Source organism: Lepisosteus platostomus, chromosome 1, assembly GCF_059453375.1.
Source record: "Lepisosteus platostomus isolate fLepPlt1 chromosome 1, fLepPlt1.hap1, whole genome shotgun sequence".
In the NCBI taxonomy this organism is placed as follows: domain Eukaryota; kingdom Metazoa; phylum Chordata; class Actinopteri; order Semionotiformes; family Lepisosteidae; genus Lepisosteus; species Lepisosteus platostomus.
The window spans coordinates 32,045,932-32,064,530 of NC_142611.1; the positions used below are offsets into that span (position 1 = coordinate 32,045,932).

The following is an 18,599-nucleotide window of genomic DNA, read 5'->3' on the forward strand; positions in this document are numbered from 1 at the left end:
AATGGGCCCTTGCCTTTATTGTAGCACTAATGGAGTTGTCTACTGCTTGGGTCCTTTGTGCTGGAGAATAATTTTTATTTCTCTAGGAGATAGTTGTAGAAAACATAATAGCATTGATGGTCTCTTAACCCTACCCTAGTTACTGAATTGGTTTTACAGGTCTCCCTGGACTGGTCATCTACAGGAAGGGTAGAAAAGGGGTTTGTTCCTAAGAGGGAGGATTACAGGGGAGAATTTTGTTGATGTTTGTATTCAATTTCTTTTGTTTCGAAAATAAAATATTGATCACAAAAAGGTAGTTTGAGCAATGGGAGTTTATCATGGCAGATCAATTCAAAGATATATTCTAATACTCTTGTTGGTTTGCTATTCATGTTTTGGTGTTGTATTAATATTTTGTTTTGTTTAGAAGCCATTTTTGAAACTGTAAATTATTGTTTAATTGATTCATAACAATAAAATGGATCCTACACAAGTTATCACATCACTCCTGTTTTTAATCCCACGCATTGGCTTTCTGTCAGGTTTTGAATACATTCAGTATCTGATTTCTTTAATCCCCTTCACATAACCTTCCCTCAATTAATTCTGGTTTACTATGTGTTCCCACTGTTTGTCTACACCAGGGGTTGGTAACCTGTTTTGTATCGTATGACGCTTTTTCCACAGTTAAATACGAAAAACATAACGCCTGCCATGTACAACGTCATTTTACAAACATATATTTGAAATTAAGTATAACTGTATTATAAAAATGTATTTAATCACCAAGTTGATCACAAACACACCTTTAATTAACAACCAGTTTTAATCTTTCAATCGGCTTTCTAAGTAAATTGCCATCAATATATTGATGAGGTGTTAGTGGGGCCAGCAGGGGGTGCTCACCCTGAGGTCCATGTGGGTCCTAATTCCCCAGTATAGTGACAGGGACACTATACTGTAAACAGGTGCTGTCCTGTGGATGAGACGTAAAACCGAGGTCCTGACTCTCTGTGGTCATTAAAAATCCCAGGGCATTTCTCGAAAAGAGTATGGGTTTAACTCTGGTGTCCTGGCCAAATTTACCATTGGCCCTTACCAATGATGGCTTCCTAATAATCCCCATCTATGAATTGGCTTCATTACTCTGCTCTCCTCCCCACTGATAGCTGATGTGTGGTGAGTGTTCTGGCGTACCATGCCTGCCATTGCATCATCCAGGTGGATGCTACACATTGGTGGTGGTGGAGGGGAGTCCCCATTACCTGTAAAGTCCTTTGAGTGGAGTGTCCAGAAAAGCGCTATATAAGTGTAAGCAATTATTATTATTTTTTTATGTATATCTACCCCTGGATAGCTCATACAGGTAAACAAATTAGTCCAAACTAACAATGTGTAATTTTAGTTATTTGATGTTGGAATGTGTCTGAAGCATAATCTCATGGATGCTTGCCTTGAAAAGTCCTTGAAAAGGAAAAAAAAACATAATCAGTTCTTCTCAATTCTTCTCAAAGCTATTCTAATACCCATTGTTCTTAACTCCTGTACTACTGAGTACAAGTTTCAATTACTGATGTGATTATCGTTGATATCCAGCATTGATTTGAAAACAATGTATAAATCAAAAACTTGGATTGAATTGAATATGCTTTTGTATTATTATGACTGTACTGTTATTATTGTGACTGTAAAATTTAAAAACAGTGAGTTCCAGTTTACAAAGTTGCAGATGATTTTACAGGCCAATAAATACAGAGGATCAAAGGGAGTGTTCTGGTTTACTCTGGTTTCATTAACGTCTTGATAAATCATTAATCAGTCTTTAACAGAACACAGCCTATGGAACAAGATTTATTGCTCTAGGTTTGTGCTAGATGAGAGGACCTTGTTCTGATCAGTCTTGGAGACCAGATTCTGATTATTTTTTAAATATATTTTTAGCCGATGGAGCAAGATTTATTGCTCTAGGTTTGTGCTAGATGAGAGGACCTTGTTCTGATCAGTCTTGGAGACCAGATTCTGATTATTTTTTAATTATATTTTTAGTAAATTCTGATTTATTTTCATGTTGTTAAGGGTGGCTTAGCATTGGGACATATGTCTTTATTAAGGACAAAAGGTTTTATATCTCTTTAAGTCCTGTTTAGGCATTGTATCAGGCATCAGGTTACAGGGTTAGCTGTTCAGTTCTGGGTTTTCCAGGTCTGTAGAATTTTTTACTTGGGAGACACCTGTAAGTTGTAAAATTCTAAATCATGTACCTGGTATATTTTTTTTGTTGAGTAATATTTTGTGTCATTTAGTTATTGTATATATTTGTTTATTCAAATTTGCCTATGATTTATTACTCTTTTGCCAGAGCTGTGCCAGCGAAAAAAGAACACATGCCATAACACATGCCTCAAATTACACCTAGCCCTCTCAGATTTTAATTATTTTTGATCACTTAAAAGTTGTAATTATTATTTCCCATCTACGCTCTCCTGAGCCCCCTCTCCTTGTATATAACAGTATGTATAGCAAGAGCCAAAACACTGATAATGTGACCCCTTATATATTCTGTACAAGGTATTCATGAAAGTTTGAAACGTATTTAATCCACTTGCAAAAAAGAAGTGATGTGATTGCCTACATTCAGCAGGAAGGAGCAATGTAAGTCTTGACTCTTAAATATTGCGAATGGCCAGGAAAAGTGGAAATGGTTATACTAAATCCAGTAAATGTAGTCACATCACCCAGTCCTGAATTTGGCATGTCTAGATCATACAGAGGCAAAACTGCTGCGCAGTGGTTAGTATTACTTCCTCGTATCGCTGTGGCCCTCAGTTCAATTCCACATGCTTTCTACTTTTAGCCTGTATGTTCTCTTTGTGTTTGTATCAGTTTTTTTACAGGTGCTCCAGTTTCCTCGCACAGTCAAAAACATACCAGAAGATTAATTGGCTTCTGGGAAAAAATGGTTCTGGTATGAGTGTGTGTCCACTGTAACCAGAATTGGATGTGTTCAAAAGTGCTAACAAAATGGATGAAAACATGTAGAAATCATAGAGTTTAGCCTGTGATTGGAATGAACACATTTACATATTGAACCTATTTACATATTTGGGACCCCCCCATTAATAATATTTTTAATGCTGTCTGACTTTTGAAAATCATGCTTGTCATGAATCCAAGGTGTTTTTTTCTTCATTAATATTTAATTTATTGTTTTTGCCTTTCTCGAACTGATACACACTAAAAAGCTAAGCTTATACATGCTTTGCATTTTTTACAATCAGGTGTTTTAAAGCTTTACTGTAATTTTTGTGAAACAGTTTTGAGTAAAATTCAGTAGCAGGACAAAGAACAAAACCAAATCCCCCCATCCTTCACCACCCATTATCAGTGGTAAATTTCTAAGTTTAAATCCAAAGCATCCCCAAAACTATAATATAGTATATAATATATAATACTATAAAACAGACAGCTACAACAGAAGCAACACGCAATAAGGACTTAACATCAACAGCTGCAATCCAAGTCTCTATAGCCCCCTCCCTGTAACTATGGACCAAATCTGTATAGAAATTCTTGTAAACAAAATGAAAAGGCCATGATCCAATGATGCCAAAAGAGAGAATGGGGAGGGTCCCGATGGACAACCTACAGATGCAGCCATTCAAAACGGGTGGGGTATTTTGTGGTATACCGCGGTGGGCATATCGCATCAAGTTTCATCAAGTTTGTATCGCGTCATTTGACGTCATACCGGAAAGTATTTGGAATCAGCTTGTAAAACTGCCAGGAGGAGCCAATAAAGCTTAACCTCTCATGTACAGCATTTGAGCTTTTAAATTTAAACTGTGTATTACAGCATGTTAATCATCAGTCATTAAAAAGTTGGTATATTTTATGAAAGCAAAATTGCTCGGTTGGGCAAAAGTAAACAACCTACCTTTATCAGAAATATTTTAATGATGCAGAAATATTTTATGCATCAAAGCCTTTACCAAAGATATTACTCATTAATAATGAATGACCTTGGACAAGCTGTAAACTCAAAGTATTATGCTGGTCCACATTATTTGTAACCGGCATTTTAAATGAAAAGACTTTATTTTTTCATCGACATAAAGTAACACCACAGCATTTCGTTTATCTAACTAACAAGGACGGGACATTAGCTAGCCAATAGGATAAAGGAATAAATGACTTTTTTTGTTCATTTCTTTAGCACGTTTATTTGAACATTTCCATCAATTGTACAAGCACTGAAAAACTGTCCAATCCCTAGTTCGTCTGACATTTTCTTTTAGTATAACAGACATAAAAACTCCCTTGCTTTTAACAGAGCGTTTCATAATTTCTAACAACGAAAATTATTTAAACTGCGACACTTATCATTCAACCAGAGCTCAAAATATCACAAGGATCCTCAAGAGCACAACAAAGCGTGTTTTAAAAGATACTTGTACCAGATACATGAGAATCCAAGCATTTTTATCTACGCTAAGAAGTAGTCTTTAAAATGTATCACACAGTAACAAGTCAAATTTCAGGAGCGTCCGTGTACCAGAGATTATGGTACTGCTTCAGAAGGGTGTCAGCCAGTCAGATTCCAGGACCGGAATGATCTGTTTTATAATCGAGAATATGTAATCACGTATCTAAATAAATTAATAATGCTATTAATTTAAGGATCTAAATATCTAAATCTATGTATCTATATAGCTGGTAGTATTGCTGTATTTCACTTCTTTTGTAAACAGGTTTTGTTAACACCAGAATCGCAGGTGGATTCTGTTTTTTGATCTGTTATGGTCTGTAGCTGAAATCCTGCTTAACTAAAAATTCGACACGAGAAGAGTATTATTGGACAATGTTGTGAGGCTCTGGCAGAATTTCTCTGTAAACTGAAGAGTTATAGAGGAGACAGGTTGTGTATCGCTTCTTTTGACACTTGTAAAAAAAACATTCCAATGTTAATGTGACACGGAAGATAATGTGGTGTATAGGTCATTAGTGAAAAGATTTAATCATTTAATCTCTTTACTGTGCACATTTTAATCCACTTAGTACTGAATATGTATATGGAATTTTACCACTAAAGGGAAATTTTAGTAGCTAAGCATAAAATGCAGAGGAGCATAACGAAGGTCATAAAGGTCATAAACTATATTAATTTAGGAACATAAACATATTATGTAAACTGTATGTTGCTGTTATTGGTATTTTAAAGAAAAAATACACACCAATACTCAATTTCTCCTACAGTATATTAACATTTTTTATATTTCAAAATAACACATGTTCGTACTGTATGTACAGTACACAGCGGTACCGCAGGTTGAACTGTAGGGCGCAAATCCACCCGAGCACAAAAGCCCAACATATTAATGTGCATTCGCCTGGAGCTGCGCAGTTTTCATCACTCTCTGCGGGAGTGCTGGCTGTGACGAATTAAAACGGTTTCACAGGTATTTTCAAAGTAGAAGGGGGCAAGACACCCCCCCCCAAAGCCCTCTTTTTTTTTGCTTACAGTAGTAGTACTTAAGAACAATACAGTAAGCACAGTAAGTACTTACTATACAGTACTTACTTATGGTAGTACTATGCGCGTTAAGAAAGCTGGGTGTTAGCATAAACAGTGAAACGGGCGTACAGTCTGGGGAGATCGCCCATTTTCCATGTAAATAGTTTCTTGGTTCCGCACCCCGTGTCCCTCTCTCTCTCTCTCTCTCTCTCTCTCTCTCTCTCTCTCTCTCTCTCTCTCTCTCTCTCTCTCAGTTTTTAACTCCACAAGTTTGAGTCTCTGTGTTCGTCCTGAACGAACCCAAATTCATTACATTGGTGTCAGAAGCAGGAGGATGGACAGTGAATGGCCGATGATGTTGGACTCAGAGTAGCGGCCCAAAAGCCCAAAGCTCTACTTATTATTTTACAAGAGAATGCACCTGACAAGCTGGACAGTATGCTTCTCAAAGCGCTTTACAGGATAACAACAATAACAACAACAATTTACAAGTTCTGGCAGGAAAAATATGATCAATATTAATAATAATAATAAACGTTATTTTATATGTTGCCTTTAAAGGTGCCTCCTCAAAGCGCTTTACAGGATAACAACCGATGAAACAACAGTGGTTGGTGGTTGAAAATACCTGTGAAACCGGTTTGTTCACAATGTACTGTAGACACAGAGTGTTACACCAATGCATTAGCATGTTAAAGTGATTCTATTGAGGAGCCGGGCGCGATAATTGTTTTGTTCCTTGATTTTCAGATCTGCAAGGCCATTTGGCTGCAGCGAATGTGAATTCTGTCTGGCATTACCAGATTGTGAAAAAATAAAAGTATTTTAATCAAGATTCCCTTATAAAATTAACGTGAAACAAAACAAAAACTAAAAATAAGATACAATCTACAGACATTCACAACATAAACGTATCTTAAAACATTTACATATATTGTTAAATTATTACTTTAAATACATACTGTAGGTTACTGAAACAGCCAGTTAATAAAATCGTTGCAATTTTGTTCTTGTTTGGAGGTGGGGATATTCTGACAACAACTGATTTAAAGACAATCTGTCAAAGTGAAATGAAATACAATAATTACGCTGGGTAAACGTTCCGAGGTCAAATTCTACCGCGACAGGGGTACCTTTAAAGCGCAGATGACGGCACCGAAAAATGTTGGCGCACCCTCTCTTTAAAGCCCTGGCCAAATACGAAGACAGTACGTACAGTTATAATTCAAACTGAATTAAAAACTACTCCTATTTGTCATTTTAGTTTGTGGAGGCGGAAAGACACCCCCCCATCTCTGGGTGCCTGAGTTGTCGCCATCTTTAACAATTCCGTGTCCGAGTCGCAGTAGGTAGAGACACGTTCGAAAAAAAGTTCATCCCAGCTACAATACATTATTTTTAATATTTTTGTGGTAAGAGGGAGCAAAACATCAGTATTTACTGCTAGTAATTAGTGTATGATCTATAGTTGAAATCTGAGCCTAAATTAAAAGAAAAAGAGCATTTTCAGAGAGCAATTACGCTGTGTTTATGTAGAATAAGTGATTAGGTTTATGAGCAATCCAATTACTTATTCATTTAAAACGCTATATAAAATAAAGTTCATTATTAATTTGCTGGACAGAGTGGTGAACATTATTATGCAGAAGACAAAGGTAACGATTTACGTTAAAAGACATTTAATTAAACACGGGTTTGCGATTTAAATGGAAATGGGGGTGACGGGAACTCTTAATCTAAATAAAAATAAAATAAATAAAACACGGGTGATTTTCTTCCTCCTATTCAGCTTAGAAATCTGTGTACGCTGTAAGGTTTTTAATTCTTAATTAAACTTTTAAAATACGCGTTTCGAATAGAAACAACATATGTTGTTGACTTCCTGGAGAGCAGATCAGCACATCTTTTTTCCCCAATCAGAGGGGTGTCAGATGGTGTCAGCCAATCACCATTCTGAAGCCCAACCGTAATCTCTGGTATAGGGAGACCCCAGAATTCTGTCCCATAGTTTAGATAGATACAGATGCAGCCATTCAAAATACACGGTACAAAACCGCGGTACGGTAAACTACCCACAAGCCACCGCAGGGCACCGCGGCTGGCCAAAATGATCGACAGGAGCACTCGTGGTGCATTGGTTGGCAGTGAAAAAATTTAATAATTTAATCTCTTTACTGGGCACATTTTAATCTGCTTAGTATTGAATATTTATATGGAATTTTACCACTAAAGGGAAATCTTAGTAGCTGAGCATTAAAAGAAGAGGAGCATAATGCATCTGAAGGTCATAAACGATATTAATTTAGGAACATAAACATTACTGTATTTCACTGAGGAGCCACGAGTGCCCCTGTCGGTCATTTTGGCCAGCCAATCACTTACCTCGGTGCACTGCGGTGGCTTGTGGGTAGTTGCGTTTGTACCGTGCATTTTGAATGGCTGCATCTGTAATTCTTTAATGGTTGCAGGTACATCTTTGTTGCTATCAGACGCCAGCATTAGAATGCATTAGAAGGAGAGTACTAGATAAGAACTGATAATATCTTCTTCTTCTACAAAAGTTGATAATGAAGAAACCAAACATTTCCAAAACTTAACTATGTCCTTAAAATTTGTAAAAATGTATCCATAATGTCTCAAGATAGAGTGTACACTAGATACTATATACTATCTTCAAATAATATCTTCAAATATAATTACTCATTTCATAATTATGATCTTGGAAAGCCTATTTTATATTTGTCAAGGACATGTCTTCATCTGTAACATTAAAGTCCCTTTTTGTTAAAAGCTTGTAATAGAAACGTATAGCAAGAGGAAGCTGTAAGTATTAAAAATGAGATTTACTGGAATGAATGAAAACCATTCTCATTTAAATAAATTGTAGTGAAGCACAGAATGGGAAATTACCAATAAGACATTTATGATGGAAAACAGAGGATGGGAATGCTACTGTATGTTTTCTTGCCACCAAACTCCAAATAGTGATTCATAATTGTAACTAAAACAATCTACAATGTATAAAGAGTACATTGGAAAAAATAAAATATTGAAGCCCTTATGGAGAAGATGTTTCTTTAGTGGAGGCTGAGATACAGATCGAGCCATTCAAAATGACCGAGGTACGCTGCATTAAAACGCGTTGGGCGTGACACAATATACCACATCATACCGCATGTTAATTGAAATATGATAATAGTATCCAGAAGCACCTTGAAAAACTGCCAGGTGGAGCTAATAAAGCTTAATGTCTCATGTACAGCATTTGAGCTGTCACTAGCAAACGCAGTTTCGAATCCTGGTCACTGCTGAGGGACAATCTTCTTCCAATTAAGAATTTAAGTTGTATACTCTTTAGACTTTTAATAGTTTTAAACTGTGTATTACAGCATGTTAATCATAAAACATTAAAAAGTCTGTATATTTTATAAAAGCAAGAGTGCTCAGTTGGACAAAAGTATACAACCTTCCACCTCCATCATAAATATTTTAATTATGCATACATATTTTATTCATCAAAGTATTTAACTTGGTAACTTATATGGGTTCTGGTTTTAACGTGCATGCTCTAACATTATTAAGCTTATATTCTGTACTTCATACTGTAAGAACGTTTTATCCTTTTTTTAAGAATACATTGTAATAACACAACTTGCTGTTATTGTAGAAAGATAAATGTAGTTTTTTAACATCACTTGATAGTTATATTAATATGGAAGTGTGTAACTAAGTATAATGGACATTTTGGAAACATTTTGACATTCGTTTCTTTTTAAAAAAAAAAAACTTCTATTGTCCTTGTAGTGGTAATGAGCACTGTTATGTAGTGAGCTGCACTCAGGCAGTTCAAATCGCAATCACAGCATTACTTTCGGTTTGTTTCTCATAGAGCCAAATACACAAATGTAGTCCACTATTATAGCTTATTGTGAACCCGATGTGTCTCTTTCAGGTTTACACCCGAATGGAGAAAATCTATATCTTGTCTTAATCCAAATTTCCGCAGCCAGTAATCAGCCAACAATTTAACTTGGAATTTAAAAAAAAGATTAAACTGTACTTTATAGTACACCGCCTGGAATTGAACCTGGTCGGTCAGCGTCATTCAACAGGGAACCAGCTGGATGAATTATTATACGTGATGGTTTTGTGTTTAAGGATTTCTTCATCGAAATCTTTAAATTAAACGAGGGAGGGGGGAAGGATTATTTTTTACAATTGCCAGTAATCAGGGAACAGCTTATCATTACACGACGGGTAAATTATTATTTTTTATTTTAATATATACAGATACAATGACGTGTTCCTGCCTAACTCAAACATTGCATGACTTTAAAAGCTGTAAAAAACTGGTTTAGATAGTTAAAAACCACTTTTTATGCACGACAAACAGGTGATTTTTCTACCTCGTGATCAGCTTAGAATCTTTGTGTACGCTGTAAGATTTGTACTTTTTAATTAAACGTTTAAAATACTTGAATTTCACAAAAGTTGTACCAATTTAATACCTCTTGATAGTAATATTTATATGGAGTCGTGTAACTAAGCAGCTAAAATAACCTTCACCACATGGGCTCAAACCCAAGTCTCCTGTGTTATTCAACAGAGGTTTTGTTGGCTCTTTTCAGCTGGAATTTAACCTTTACAGTGATCCTTTTGGCTATATTTTTTACATAGCTGGATGAGTAAAAATAGATTGGATTAATAACTGGAGTAAGAAAAGATATTTCATACATACATTGAAACCATACAGCTTTGTAACAGCGGGAGGTGAGACCCGGCTGGGGCGGTATTTTGATTTTCCTGCGCGAACCGTATTCGCTGCAATACTATAATGAGTCCCTGAGGACTGTTCAAATTTTGGAATTATAAAAAATAAACCTTTGTTACGTTTGCTCGAGAGACAAAAGATACCTTTTGAGAAGTCGTGTACTGCTTGCAAAGTAGCAGATTTTGACAAACAGCTAATTTTGCTTGAAGAATTTAAAATCTGACTGTACTGTAGCTTTATATAATGGAGCTGAAAGTCACCTTACTCTTACAAGCGGATCTGTTAAGCAAAGCATGTTAAAACACAATACACCCTTTTGAATGAGTTTTAATCAACTTTGTCTCTCCAGGGGTGTTGGAAATGCGAAAAACTTTTTCTTTATTTTACTGGGAGTGTGAACATTGAGAGACCATTTAAGCTATAAATGAAAAAGGCAGGCAAAAGATTTCCAAGTAATCGCGGGTGAATGAGTCCAACTGATGCAGATGTTTTCAAAGAAAGTGTACTACTGTAATAATTTGAGTTATATGAATATAATTATATAGTTATTCATTTCTTTAGATACGTGATTCCATATTATATTCCCTATTAATCAAATTATAAAAAATATTTATTTCGATAATGATCGCACGTATTCATAGAAAAGGTTAAAACATAACTTTTTGTGAGGTACATAAACTTAATATAGTCAGAAGGAGCATGTAAAAACTTTTCCAAAATAACCACAGTATGTAACCGAATGAAAGACTTTGACGCTTGAAATGTTTTTGAGGAAAGTGGAATACTGGTGTGTATTTTTAATTTAAACTACTAATACCAGCCATATACAGTTAACATAATATGTTTATATTCTTAAATTAATATTGTTTATGACCTTCAGACATGTTATGCTCTTCTTCTTTTTATGCTCAGCTACTAAAATTTCCCTTGAGTTGTAAAATTCCATATTAATATTCAATATAAAGCAGATTAAACATACACAGTAAAGAGATTAAATTAAGCAATCGTTTCACTTACAACCAATGCACCACGAGTGCCACCTGTTGGTCATTCTGGCCACCCAATCATGTACTGCTGTATAACATGATAAACTGTAGATAATTTTGCGCATTACGGGTTTTTACCATGCATTTTGAATGGCTGCATCTGTACAGAGTGGATGTGACAGAACAGACAATAAAACTAGACAAAAAATTGTAAAAACAAGTAGGAAATAAATAAATAAATTGTGTGGGAGAGGAATCTTACATTTTAAAATAGGTGATTCTTCCTGGAACTTATGTCCAAATTCAAAAGATCTGTAAACCATTAACTTTTTATAACTTTTCCAGAAGAAAAGTCACATTGACCAAGTCAATCAAAAAATGTGCAAGGGATGAAATTTAAAAACATATCTAAATATACCCACAACAAAACATGGACCTGAAGATGTTTTCAAGCACTCTTCCAGGAGCTTCATTCTCATCCGCTGTAGCTCTGGATTGTCCCATTCCTCTGGATCTATTCCCCAGTATAAATCCACTACCTGGAAATATAAAGAAAAAAAAAACTTTGTTTCAAAATTAACTCTCTTATTGCATGGTAGCTGTGATTAATGTGTTACTCCTAATTTTAAAAAATACTTAGGAAATGCAATTTGGTACCCGTCTCTAAAATCCCATAAAGAACATTAAACATTTAAAGTTCAACACTCTATTCTTTATCTTAAGCTAACAAAAGTCATAGAAAGACTTTTAAGACATAACAGTATTCCACTTTCTTCATACACATTTTATGCATCAAAATATTTAACATGGTAACTTATGGTGGTTATTTTGGAAAGGTTTGGATGTGCTTGTTCTAACTATATCAAGTTTATATACCTCGTAAAAAGCTATAATGTTTTAACCTTTTTTAAGAATATGTAATAAGAAAACTGTACTTGACAATGTAATTGTTGTAAAAAAAAGTTGTAGTAGTACTGATTTAATACCACTTGACAGGGAATATTAATATGGAATCATTTAACTAAAGAAATTTTGCAGCCACAAATATCACTTGTAGAACATTTTGATGTTCGTTTTAACTACTTTTTCCATCCTTGTAGTTGTAATGGACAACAAAACACTCATACACCATAATGTAGCATGATGCACCCAAATGATAGTTTAGTACAATGGTTTAGATCAGTGGTTCTCAAACTTTGGTACGCGTACTGGAGTGCCGCCAGGAGGTACGCCATATGACCCTGGAACATGTGTGCACTGAAAAATTGGGACGGGTTTTCATATTTTCTATTTTAATAATATTAGTTTGTGTCGAATAAGCAGCCTACATACTACGATACAGCGTGTGCTTATACTTGAGTGGACACAAGGGCTACAATGTAATTCTATACCATTCTATAGGCATGCATGCTATGAACGTAAGTGGCCAATTGTATTTAAAAAAAGTTATCTCCAGCAAATAGGGAGGTAGGAGAATGTGCGTGATTTTGGAACAATGCCAATGTTGTAAGCACAGGAAAGCATAGAAATGTGTACTATGAACACTGGCAATCTTGTGAGCATAGGAAAGCATGATAGATACAGAAAAATAAACAGAAAAACAGACAAATATTTAAGAACTGTTCTAGATTAATTTGAGAAAAATACACCGAGCGTCTATGTGTTTCACTCCCATGCGCATGAAATAAAAACTTCTTTTAACTTCTGAGACGGACTCTTGAAATGGAAACGGGGAAAAATGCAAGCTTGTGGATTGCTAAAGCAGGTAAGCCCCACATTATTTGTGAAGAACTTTGTTTACCGTTGGCATAAGAGCTGACACGTATTATGTGTGGAGAAAAAGCTGCTTGACATGCTGCCCCCTCCCAAAGACACAGTCACTCACAATTATTGATATGTCGGATGATGTCAAAAGTATGCTGATAGAGCGCGTTAAGATGAGCAGATGCTTTTCACTACAATTAGATGAGTCTGTAAATTTCGTTGATTTGGACAATTTGCACGTTTATGTTAGATACGAATTTGAGGGCATGTCCCATGAGGACTTTCTGTTCTGTAAGCCGCTACCAATAGGAACTACAGGGGAGCACATATTTCAGCTTCTGTATGAATTTATTGAAGAGAATGGCATCGACTGGATAAAATTTGTATAGACTGTGCTAAAGCGATGACAAGCCAACATAGCGATGTAGTTGCACAAATTAAGAGAGTAAATTGTATCAAGGCTCGACCAATTAATTCACATTTGCTTTGCTCAACTAAACATGCTTACCCCTCTTACTGAAATGGTGCTTTCTTTATTGTTTATTTTTAATTGTTGTTGTTCCTTTTGTCATTCTGTAAATAGGTTTGAGAAGCCACCTTTAAAGGCGCTTTATCAAATAAAGTTTATTATTATAATATTTATTATATGTGTATGTGAGTGTGTGCATGCACGTGTGCTCATGTTGGTCATTGAGATTTTCTGGAGTTCCTATGAGAAGATAACTTGTAGGTGGTACTTGGATGCTTTGGTTTGATCAGGGGTGGAACTTGGTCCAAAAAGTTTGAGAACTACTGATTTAGATACTCGCCTGCAACCCAGGCAGACCATTACTTTGTTTTTTTCACACATCCCGAAATATAAAGAAATTGTTTATTTATAATAGCTTGCTGTTAACATAATGTGCCTCTTTCAGGTTTACATCTGCATTGAGAAAATCTATATTCTGTCTTGTCACAGCAAATTTCAGCAACAAGTTATCAAGAAACAATTTCACTTTACATTTTGATTACAAAAATGTGTTTCACACATACTGTACTGTAGTGGCTTTAAAACCATAGGTTATCATACTCTATATACAGTGTATATACAGTATGGTATACGATAATACTGCAGTTCATTGACATGTACACTACTTTTCTGGTGTATCTTTAGATATGACTTCATGTGTTTTGCGTGTATAGATTGTTGGGAGATGAGAAAGCTTTGCTTAAAAAATCCCAATTGGGACAAATAATTGTTTTCCTCATTGCAGTACATAGTCTAACAGTGTGACAATATGTAAGACAAACTATTCCACGAATAAATAAAAATTGTGATTTATTTTAAAACCATTAACATGAACACAGCACATGCACAATGTGAAAACGCTAAGTCTGAACTTGTGAGTAACCCCAACAACCACATCACCAAGTACAAAACACATGTATCATTATCGCAATATTAGGCGATAAACAGTAGAACTGCAATTATATTCACCAATACTGTTACTAATGGGGGATACAAAAATGGTGAACATCAGGAATTGACCGAGCAGTTAAGTCAATAAGTAAAATAATTATTCGTAACAACCAATTGTAATTGATTTCTTTAGAATATACCAGAGTGGTTGGTATAATTAGAGGCATGTGAATGCTTTGTTCTCTGGCACAGATTCGGTGAGAGGAGTAATAATCCACACTTTAAAAAATACAGTATTTATTACAATGACAAGACATAAACTACACTACACACAACAAAAGATACAACATACAAGTTACTCTATGTACAGTATTTACAAACAAGGTGTTTCAGAGGCCTAACATCCAGAAAACCCCAGGCTGCTACTAAGCTCTTACTGCCTAACAGGAGCATAATGTCTCTGAACGTCATAAATTATATTAATTTAGAAATATAAATTGGCTGGCAGTTGTAGTTTAAATAAAAAATACACAACAGTATCCCTCTTATGTATATTTATATAGCTCGAAGTATTAGAAACATTTTAACCTGTTTCAGCACACTCTCTAAATGATTCCTTGGGAGAGTGGATTAGGTGCATGCGGTTGTACCCAGCAGCCAGTGTTTGATTCCCAGTCAAGGCATGTGTTTTTCTTGCAACAAAAAAGATTATTTTTTTCAAAATAAAGTAGTAAATATTATGTAAAATATATTGACTGTCGTGGAATTTTATCGAAGAAGAGCCAGGAGAGGTATTCTCATTCACTTCATATTGCAATATGGGAAAAAGCCATCACGCGTCTGTGCAGAGAAGTGAAAGCTGATTCAAAAGCAAGCAGGGAGAGCCCTTGTTTTATATATTTTTTAAGCTGATGCAACACTTCCAGGACAGGCAAAGCAGTAATTTTCCATTCCTTATAGGTTTTTGCTTTAAGCAAAGAAGAGCAGTTATTCAAATAGTTTCTCATACTCCCTTCTTCAAGCAGAAGATATAAACATTATTAAAACATCCCGTGTCCTTGACGAGTTGGGTGCTATCACACTTTGTTCTAAGTATCCAGCTGCTTCTGCAGCACAGCTCTGTCCGTAAACAACATTTTTAGGATAAAACACCTTTTCTCAGTAACTTTCCATTACATGACATTTTATTTTTATATATCACAATGTGTTCAATAAAGACTTTATGCATGAAAAAGGGTGATTGGCTGGCCAACATGACCGACAGGTGGCACTCGTGGTTCATTGGTTGCTTCATTTAATCTCTTTACTGTGCATGTTTAAATCCGCTTCATATTGAATACTAATATGGACTTTTACAACTTAAGAGAAATTTCAGTAGCTGAGCATAAAAAGAAGAGGGGCATAATGCATCTGAAGGTCATAAACGTTATTAATTTAGGAACATAAACATATTATGTGAACTGTATATGGCTGGTATTGGTAGTTTAAATAAAAAATACACACCAGTATTCCACTTTCTTCATAAACATTTTAAGCATTAAAGTCTTTCATTTGGTTACATACTGTAGTTATTTTGGAGAAATTTTTATGTGCTCCTTCTTGCTATATTAAGTTTATATACTTCATAAAAAGTTATCATGTTTTAACCTTTTCTATGAATATTTGCGCTCATTATCATAGTGAAAAACACATACTTTTTAGAATTTTAGAATTAGAATTTAGGCTGAACAAGCTCATCAGAAGAGCAAGCTCAGTCACTGGGACCCCCTGGAGGTAGTGGCTGAGAAGAGAATGTTGTCCAAACTAGAGGCCATCATGGACAATGTCTCCCATCCCCTCTATGACGTGGAAATGCTTGTGGAAATGAAGAGCACGTTCAGCAATAGGCTGATCCATCCATGGTGCGACAGGGAGCACTACAGGAGGTCATTCTTGCCTTCTGCCATAAGACTGTACAACGCATCCACTTCTGGGCAGGGGCAACATTGACATTGACCTGTTTTTGGACTGAACAGTAAACTGTCTGCTACATCTGGCTTTCCCGTTTACAACTGTTTTTGTGTAATATATGCCAGGGACTTGTGTAATTCATTTATATTTATACTTATATTGCGCAATACAACTTTTTGTGTACTGTTCTGGGTTGTTCTTTGTATGTTCTGGACTGTGAGTAACTCTTCTTAGTGCAATTCTCACTGTACTGATTGTATTGTATGTATTGTATTATTATTATTATCATTGCATTCCACATGCACTGTGTTTAACAAGAGCTCACGCCGCAAGTAATGTACCTATCACCGTTCACTTCCGTCAGTATTTCAGTTCCCCTCTTTCCTCACCTCCCCGCTCACTATTGTGGATTCTCCTCAAGCTCCCAAGTGCTTGTTATTCATTACTAGTTTATATTTGGTATCTAACCTTCTAGCTTGCCCCCCGTTTATGATTTAGCATTTCAGATTGTTGCTTTCTAGTGTCTCTATTGTTTTCTGATCTTCTTGTTTGTTTCCTGAATTAAGTTTTGCTTAGGAATTTGTATTGGTGTTCTCTCTCTCTCCTGAAGTCCTGCACAGGATCCATACTACCTACCTGCTCATTGTTACAGGGTCGATTGTATAGTTGACTGTTATGTCACAGTTCAATATTTTATATACATCTAAATAAATTCAGGCATCTGGTGCACAAACTATTAGTAATCAATAATTAGTATTACATTTCAAACTGTGATAAATTGTTGCACTTCCACATCTTGTAAAAATATTAATTTGCAAGATTGTGTAAAAAAATACAGATGCAGCCATTCAAAGTTAGCGGTACAAACCCGTACCACACGCAACTACGCACGAGCCACCGCGCTGTACCGCGGTATGTGATTGGCTGGCCAAAATGACTGACAGGGGCTCTCGTGGTGCATTGGTTGGTAGTGAAAAGATTTAATAATTTAATCTCTTTACTGTGCACATTTTAATCCGCTTAGTATTGAATATTTATATGGAATTTTACAACTAAAGAGAAATTTTAGTAGCTGAGCATAAAAAGAAGAGGAGCATTACGCCTCTGAGGATCATAAACTATATTAATTTAGGAAAATAAACATATGATGTAAACTGTATATGGCTGGTCTTGGTGGTTAAAAGAAAAAATACACACCAGTATTCCACTTTCTCCCTAAACATTTTAAGCATCAAAGGCTTATATATCAGCAGCCATATTACCCTCCAACTCACAACTGGCAACCCACTGAAGCTAAGCAGGTGTGAGCCTGGTCAGTAGCTGGATGGGAGACCTCCTGGGAAAAACTAAGGTTGCTGCTGGAAGAGGTGTTAGTGGGGCCAGCAAGGGGTGCTCACCCTGTGGCCCTTGTGGGTCCTAATGCCCCAGTATAGTGACGGGGACACTATACTGTAAACAGGCGCCGTCCTTCGGATGAGATGTAAAACCAAGGTCCTGACTCTCTGTGGTCATTTAAAATCCCAGGGTGTTTCTCGAAAAGAGTAGGGGTGTAACCCCGGCATCCTGGCCAAATTTCCCTTGGCCCTTACCAATCATGGCCTCCTAATAATCCCCATCTATGAATTGGGTTCATTACTCTGCTCTCCTCCCCGGTGATGTGTGGTGAGCGTTCTGGTGCACTATGGCTGCTGTCGCATCACCCAGGTGGATGCTGCACATTGGTGGTGGTGGAGGGGAGTCCCCATTACCTGTAAAGCACTTTGAGTGGAGTGTCAAGAAAAGTGCTATTTAAGTGTAATTATTATTACGTGGTTATTTCAGAAATGTTTTTACGTGCTCCTTCTGACCATATTACTGTACATTTATATACATTGTGAAAATTGATCATTTTAATCTTTTCTGCAAATACGCTCATTATCGGAGTAAACAAAAGCATACTTTTAGAATTTGATTAATAGGGAATATAATATGGAATCGCGTATCTAAAGATATTAATAATGATAGAATTATATTAATGTACTGTTGCACCAACAGTTGTATAAGACTTTCCATTGATATGTGTATGGCTGTTTCACCACTAGGCTATGTCACTGTGTCTGTGGCGTGATAGCTTTAGTGACTGACTTATAAGCGTGAGGTCGGGTGTTCAAATCCAGCAATCATTATATGTTTTCTTTTAACAAATAAACATTTCTTTGGAAAACTAAAATAGCAAATATTATTGGCATTATATTG

General features: G+C 35.9%; 1 protein-coding gene across 4 annotated transcripts in view; it reads right to left on the minus strand.

Annotated features, from left to right (window-relative positions):
* nwd2 (NACHT and WD repeat domain containing 2) overlaps window positions 1–18,599 on the minus strand; it is a 211,979-nt gene that overhangs the window by 72,468 nt on the left and 120,912 nt on the right. For all 4 annotated transcript variants that reach the window (XM_088627888.1, XM_088627905.1, XM_088627881.1 and 1 more), the window contains exon 4: window positions 11,674–11,790. In XM_088627888.1, the coding sequence (XP_088484014.1) occupies window positions 11,674–11,790 (117 nt within the window). The remainder of the gene's footprint in view (window positions 1–11,673; window positions 11,791–18,599) is intronic.